General features: G+C 49.3%; 1 protein-coding gene across 1 annotated transcript in view; it reads left to right on the top strand.

The window, feature by feature from the left end:
* Positions 1-7297, top strand: part of MMD2 (monocyte to macrophage differentiation-associated 2) — a 61559-nt gene extending 54262 nt beyond the window's left edge. The window contains exons 5-7 of the mRNA XM_011925952.1: positions 1999-2100; positions 3293-3362; positions 5678-7297. Of these exons, the coding sequence (XP_011781342.1) occupies positions 1999-2100; positions 3293-3362; positions 5678-5881 (376 nt within the window). The 3' untranslated portion in view covers positions 5882-7297. The remainder of the gene's footprint in view (positions 1-1998; positions 2101-3292; positions 3363-5677) is intronic.
* Positions 7298-7562: the final 265 nt, after the last annotated feature.

Below are 7562 nucleotides of genomic sequence, written 5' to 3'. Positions count from 1 at the left end.
GTCAAGTTAAAATTAAATGTATTACTTTTACTTTAAAATGATGTGCATAACTTAATTCTCACCCTTTCTCCTTTCCCTTCATCCCATCCTATCCTTCCACCCAGTGGCCTATTTTTAGGTCTACTTGGAAGGATATCTAGAATGATGTTCACAGATGGGTATTTTGGGTAATGAGACGGGTTATTATTTTTTACTCTTAAACTTTTCAGTGTTACTTAACTTCTTTATAATGACAGACTCCATGCAGGTCACTTTTTTTGGCAGAAGTTTTACGTAACACATTCTCATTTCAGAAATTCATTCCAGGCCAGGCGCAGTGGCCCACGCCTGTAATCCCAGCACTTTGGGAGGCCAAGGCGGGCAGATCACCTGAGGTCAGGAGTTCAGGACCAGCCTGGCCATCATGGCGAAACTCCATCTCTACTAAAAACACAAAAATTAGCCAGGCATGGTGGTGCATCTGTAATTCCAGTTACTCGGGAGGCTGAGGCAGGAGAATCACTTGAACGTGGGAGGCGGAGGTTGCAGTGAGCTGAGATTGTGCCATTGCACTCCAGCCTGGGTGACAGAGTGAGACTCCATCTCCAAAAAAAAATAGAAATTCATTCCAGAAAAAACTCAAAGGACCCTCTTCCGCAATCATTACCACTATTAACTATACCTTTCCAGACAAAACCACATGGGAGGAGGTTCAGATCTTTTTCTGTGCATTGACAGTTATCTCTTTTTTTTTTTTTTTTTGAGACGGAGTCTCGCTCTGTTGCCCAGGCTGGAGTGCAGTGGCGCCATCTTGGCTCACTGCAACCTCTGCCTCCCGAGTTCACACCATTCTCCTGCCTCAGCCTCCCGAGTAGCTGGGACTACAGGCACCCGCCACCATGCCTGGCCAATTTTGTTTTTGTATTTTCAGTAGAGACAGGGTTTCACTGTGTTAGCCAGGATGATCTCAATCTCCTGACCTTGTGATCTGCCCACCTTGGCCTCCCAAAGTGCTGGGATTATAGGCGTGAGCCACCGCGCCTGGCCGACAGTTCTCTCTTTATACATACACACAATATTAGTCATCTCATTCTTGGTTCATACCCTCCACCTACTGAACATCTCGCAATATAGCTTAGAGATCTATCTATGTTGGTAAAAACAGATCTTCTTCATATTTTTGATTTTTAAATTATTATTATGTTTAATTTTTTTTGAGACAGGGTCTCACTCTGTTGCCCAGGCTGGAGTGCAGTGGTGTGATCATGGCTCACTGCAGCTTCGACCTCCCAGGCTTAAGCAATCCTCCCGCCTCAGCTTCTCAAGTAGCAAGACCTTGTCTCTTAAAATAATTATTAACAAAGGATTGGAGGCCGGGCGCGGTGGCTCAGGCCTGTAATCCCAGCATTTGGGAGGCCGAGGTGGGTGGATCACCTGAGGTCAGGAGTTCGCGACCAGCCTGGCCAACATGGAGAAACCCCATCTTTACTAAAAATACAAAATTAGCCGGGCGCGGCGGTGGGTGCCTGTAATCCCAGCTACTCGGGAGGCTGAGGCAGGAGAATCGCTTGAACCCAGGTGGTGGAGGTGGCAGTGAGCCGAGATTGTGCTACTACACTCCAGCCTGGGGCACAGATAGAGACTGCATCTCAAAAAAATAAGCAAAACAAAACAGTGTTGCTTTGGTTAGCTGCTGGAACTGCAGTGACGGAGAATGCACAATTCCCTCCAAACAGGCTTTACTTGTTCATCAGCCTGCCAGTTTGAGGCCCTACTTACCTTTTCTTCTAGATATTATCAATTTTGCTAATTTTCCTCTAATCATTGCTTGCTGTTTCAAGTTATCTAGTGCACTTTCTGCCTGTTCACCTGTCTTCCTGTGAGCGCCCATGTCCCAGCCGTGGAGCGACGGGTGATAGGACTTCCTTGGGGTCCGTTTCCTGTGACAGGCCGGTCCTCAAGGGCTGGGGTCTTGGTGGGCCCCCCTCAGGGCCATGGCCTTGGCTCTCTCTCTCCCAGGCTGAACCTTCGGGAGCTGGGCCCCTGGGCCTCCCACATGCGCTGGCTGGTCTGGATCATGGCTTCCGTGGGTACCATCTATGTCTTCTTCTTCCACGAGCGGTAAGCCAGGCCTGGGGGCTGCTGGGAGGCGGGATTCCCTTAGATGCTGCAGCCTCCTGGGCAGTGCTCCTGGGTGGTTGAGAGCCCAGGATGATGCCATAATCGTAAGAGCACAGCTCTGGCTGTCATGCCATTCAGGCTCATGGGTGGCCACCAGGTCTTGCAGCCCCTAGGGTCAACTTGAAGTTATCAAGAAGACATCACAGGTGGCCAGGTGTGGTGGCTCACATCTGTAATCCCAGCACTTTGGGTGGCCGAGTGATCCGCGAGGAAGGCGGATCACTTGAGGTCAGGAGTTTGAGATCAGCCTGGCCAACATGATAAAACCCTGTCTCTATTAAAAATATGAAAATTAGCCAGGCATGGTGATGGGCGCCTGTAATCCCAGCTAACCAGGAGGCTGAGGCAGGAGAACGGTTTGAACCCGGGACGTGGAGGTGGCAGTGAGCCAAGATCGTGCCACTGCACTCCAGCCTGGGCGACAGAGGGAGACTCTGTCTCAAAAACAAACAAACAACAAAAAAAATAGGTTCCTAGCCCCATTGAACCGGGGTGGGGTGGGGGTGGTCACATGCCACCTGCCCTCCCTAAATTATTAGCAGATGAAAGGGAGAGGTCCTGAAAGAGCCACACTCTCTGTATCCCCATTCTGCTGAGTGATGGGGATGGAAATAATTCAATGGGATTATTATAGAAACAGGACGATAGAAGCAAAAGAGAATAAAAGACCTCCTGCAGTCTCAGAGCCTAGGAACCTCTGGAAGTCATTTAGTCCAGGGACAGCAAAGAGGCTTCGGTTGCTGCAGCAACCCAGCTCGATTGGAAGTGGCTGCTTGGGCCCTGTGGAAAGAGATGCTGGGATCAAATAGTGATGTCTGCCATGGGCTGAGCATAGGAAGTGCCCGTGTGTGCTATGCCCAATGTTTGTAATCCCTGCTGTGACACCAGCATGCATTTTACAGATGTGGAAACTGAGTCTCAGGGAGGGAAAGTACCCAAGGTCACACAACTGCCAGCACTTATTGGATGTAGCTGGGTGAAATCTGAGCCAAGGCGTGCTGGGCAGAGAAAGCATCCTTTCTTCTCACTGTTCTGGCCAGAGTGTTCCCTCTTCCCCAGGAACACGGAGCTATGCGCGGTTTCCTCATGGGGAGGCATGTCCTAAGGCTGGCATGGCTTGTCTTCCTGCCAGGTACAAGCTTGTGGAGCTTCTCTGCTACATCGTGATGGGCTTCTTCCCTGCCCTGGTCATCCTCTCCATGGTAAGTGCTGCCAGCCCTGCATGGATGGGTCCCTGCAAGGGACCAAGAGTGTCTGGGCTGGACTTGGCTGTTGAGATTGTCACACTCTCCTATGGCAGGTGGGGAAACTGAGGCCTAGCATGACTTGTCTAAAGAGGCAGTAGCCCAGGCACAGTGGTTCATGCCTATAATCCAGTCCTTTGGGAAGCTGAGGTGGGAGGATAGTTTGAGTCCAGGGATTTGAGACCAGCCTGGGCAACACAACAAGACCCATCTCTAAAAAAAAAAAAAAAATAGCCGGAGGTGGTGCACACCTATAGTCTCAGGTACTCTGGAGGCCGAGGCAGGAAAATCTCTTGAACCCAGGATGCGGAGGTTGCAGTGAGCTGAGATCGCACCACTGAACTCCAGCCTGGGCTACAAGAGCGAAACTCTGTTTCAAAAAAACAATTTTTTTTTTTTGTAGAGGCAGGATCTCCTTATGTTGCCTAGAATGGTCTTGAATTCTTCTTTCTTCTTTCTTCTTTCTTCTTCTTCTTCTTCTTCCTTCTTCTTCTTCTTCTTCCTCTTCCTCTTCTTCTTCTCTTTCTTCTTCTTTCTTCTTCTTCTTCTTTTTTTTTTTAGAGATGGGTGTCTCACTATATTGCCCAGGCTGGTCTCGATCTCCTGGGCTTAAGCCCACCTTGGCCTTCCAAACTGCTGGGATTACAGGCGTGAGCTACCGTGCCCTGCAGAGAGTTTCTTTTATTAAGAACAACTCCTGTTAATAGTACTCACATCTGGGGGCCAGGACTACTACTTTTTTCTTACCATGTTTTTTTCTCTAAATATTTTTTGCCATGAAGCAGAACAAAAATTATTTTCTCTACTTTTTTTTTTTTTTTTTGCTATGCCATTACTTTAAAAACTTGTGGTAAAATATTCAGTTCAGTGGCAGTAAGCACAGTCACATTGTCATGTGACCATCACCACCATCCATCTCCAGAACTTTTTGCATCTCTGCAAACTATAACTCTGTCCTGTCCTCATTATTTTATTTTATTTTTTTGAGATGGAGTCTTACTCTGTCACCCAGCATGGAATGCAGTGGCATGATCTTGGCTCACTGCAACTTCCAACTCCCAGATTCAAGTGATTCTCATGCCTCAGCCTCCTGAGTAGCTGGGGTTACAGGCATGCACCACCACTCCTGTCTAATTGTTGTATTTTTAGTAGAGATCACCATGTTGCCCAGGCTGGTCTCAAACTCCTGACCTCATGATCTGCCCTCCTTAGCCTCCCAAAGTGCTGGGATTATAGACGTGAGCCACCGTGAGGCGCCCAGCCTTGAGCTCGTTTTGTTTATCCATTCATTCCTTGGTGGACCCCTGAGTTGCTTCCTCCTTTTGTTGTTGTGATTATGCTGCTATGAACATGGGTGTGCAAATATCTGTCAAGACCCTGCTTTCAATTATTTGTGTATATACCCAGATGTATTACATTTTTACAAAAGATAAGCTATAGGCCAGGCATAGTGGCTCACACCTATAATCCCAGCACTTTGGGAGGCCAAGGTGGGCAGATCACCTGAGGTCCAGAGTTTGAGACCAGCCTGGTCAACGTGGTGAAACCTTGTCTCTACTAAAAATACAAAAATTAGCTGGGCATGGTGGTGCACACCTGTAGTCCCAGCTACTCAGGAGGCTGAGGCAGGAGGATCCCGGGTTGAACCCAGGAGGTAGAGGTCGCAGTGAGCCGAGATCTTGCTACCGCACTCTAGCCTGGGCAAAAGAGCAACTATGTCTTAAAAAAAAAAAAAAAAAACAGATAAGTTATATAAATATTATTTGAGCCTGAGTGTGGTGGCTCACCCCTGTAATGCCAGCACTTTGGGAAGCCGAGGTGGGAGAATCACTGGAGGCCAGGAGTTTGAGACCAGCCTGGGCAGCATAGCGAGATGCCCCCATCTCCAAAAATAAAATAAAATTAGCCAGGCATGGCGCCATGGGATATCTATAGTCCCAGCTACTGAGGAGGCTGAGGCAGGAGGATAGTTTCAGGAGTTGGAGGCTACTGTGAGCTACGCTTGTGCCACTGCACTTCAGCTGGGGCAACAGACTGAGACCCTGTCTCAAAAAAAAAAAAAAAAAATTGATGAGATTTTAATAGAAATGGGACATCTGAGAACTAGTCTGGGGAGAATCGCTGGCATATCAGCGTTGAGGCTTCCCACCTGGGATTCTGGGCTGGTTTGCCATCTGTGTGTCTTTTAGTTTTGGGTGGTGGGGACTGGCTGGTACTTCCAGCCACACTGGCTGCCCCTCTGACCTGTGCCCCACCCTTGTCCTTGCCGACAGCCCAACACCGAGGGCATCTGGGAGCTGGTGACCGGAGGGGTCTTCTACTGCCTGGGCATGGTCTTCTTCAAGAGTGACGGGAGGATCCCCTTTGCCCACGCCATCTGGCATCTCTTTGTAGCATTTGGTGCTGGTACCCACTACTATGCCATCTGGAGGTACCTCTATCTGCCCAGCACACTGCAGACCAAGGTGTCCAAATGAGGTGACCCAGACTCCAGAGGTCATTTGGGCTTTAGGAGTGCAGCACCACAGGAAGCGTTTTTGCGAACGTTAACCCAGAGCACAGCGCGAAGGCCTGTCTTCCCTTCATTGGGTAGAGTTCTCGATGGCTCTGAGGTGACTTCTGGTGACAACCAGATCGTCTCTCAAGTCTCCATTGAGAAAGAAAGCATTTAGCCATTCTCACAGAGGAGAAATTAACCCTGTAATGTGTTTCTATTTTAGATGAGTGTTTCCTAATACAAGCAACATTAACATCTTCAGAAAAGGAAGCAGGCGTGGTCTTGGACAATTGGGGAATGACAGGCCAATCTGTGTTTCAAAGGTCCTGAGGAATCTGGCAAGGAGTCCTGTGGCTTGTTTATACCTGGGTGGCCAGGGCCTCCCTCTCTGCTACCAAAGTCCAGGCTGGCGAATTGTCTCCTGTTCAGGGAAAGGGGACAGCCCAGCTTGTAGATGAGGGATGGTGAATGGCTGTGACCATGGCAGACATCACCAGTCAAGTGCAGCACATGGGTGATGTTAGAATTCTTCCCAGCACTGTGTTCTGGGCAGCCAGTACCAATCAATTTGGCACTCATGATGGGACCTCTTTGCCCTTCCTGTCTGGTGTGCTCTGAAATGGGATCATGGCCAGAGTAGCTGAAAATCTCCACATGGGCATTTGCATGCCTATCTCCTCATCTCTCTCTCCCTTTTGGGAAGCTCCTGGAGTAGGCAGTTTGGGGGCAGTAGAGGGAAACTGACGCACACACCCACGCAGCCCCTGATGTTCTGTCCCACTGTAGTTGGTTCTCAGTACAGTTGGGGATGAGGATGCTGTTACCTGGCCATTTCTTCCCATCCCCAAAAATCCAGAGACATTACAAGAGCCATTCATTCATAAGATGGGGCAAACAGTCCCTGGGCACTTGCTCCCTGTTCCATACTTAAAGTTTGTGATGCCAACCTTTGGATTCTCTCTTGGTGCCAATCAGTGGCTGTTAGAAGCTACTCAGGTGTACCCCAAAAGGAAGGCACACGGATCTAGGGAGACTATTCCACGTCCCCTCAACCTCTGAAGTGCCCAGTAGCCCAACAACAAGGCTTCTGGGGACCTGTTCTTTAGCCCCCGTCAGGGCGGGGCCAGCCTCTCTGTCCAATGCTGCCTGGACATTTACTGGGGAGGTGAGTAGCAGGCCCACCTCCAGGATCTGAACTGGAATCTCAGATTCTCTGGATAAAGAATCTGTCTCAAATCAGGAGGTCCTCATTCTGCGACTCCCAACCAGAGTGGAGTGGGCACAGACAGAATGCCTTATGCTTATCTCTAGCACATTCCAGTGGGTTCCAGGGCTCCTGCACCTGGAATCCCGTATGTCCAAGCCAGTATTAAATTATCTCAACACATTCCACAGACCAGACTGCCTCCATGCTGGGAGATGCTGAATAGCTTTTGTCCTCCTGCCCGTATATGTGCGTGTATATGTGCATGTGTGTGCACACGTGTGTCTACACAAGCATTATGTGTCTACACAGGCACTCCTAATGCCTGGAAGCTATCTTCGGTAAGCCTGCCCTGTGGAGCTCACCAAATATTTCCCACCAGCTGGGGTCAGGGCTGGAGGTCAGTGGGGAAACTTTTGCAGGGGAGGGCTAGTTGGAGAGAGACTCGCTCCCAAAT

This window comes from Colobus angolensis, unplaced genomic scaffold, assembly GCF_000951035.1.
Source record: "Colobus angolensis palliatus isolate OR3802 unplaced genomic scaffold, Cang.pa_1.0 Scaffold667, whole genome shotgun sequence".
NCBI classification, from domain to species: Eukaryota; Metazoa; Chordata; class Mammalia; order Primates; family Cercopithecidae; genus Colobus; species Colobus angolensis.
Note: the sequence above shows the minus strand (reverse complement) of the source record. Positions and strands in the feature narration are given on the sequence as shown.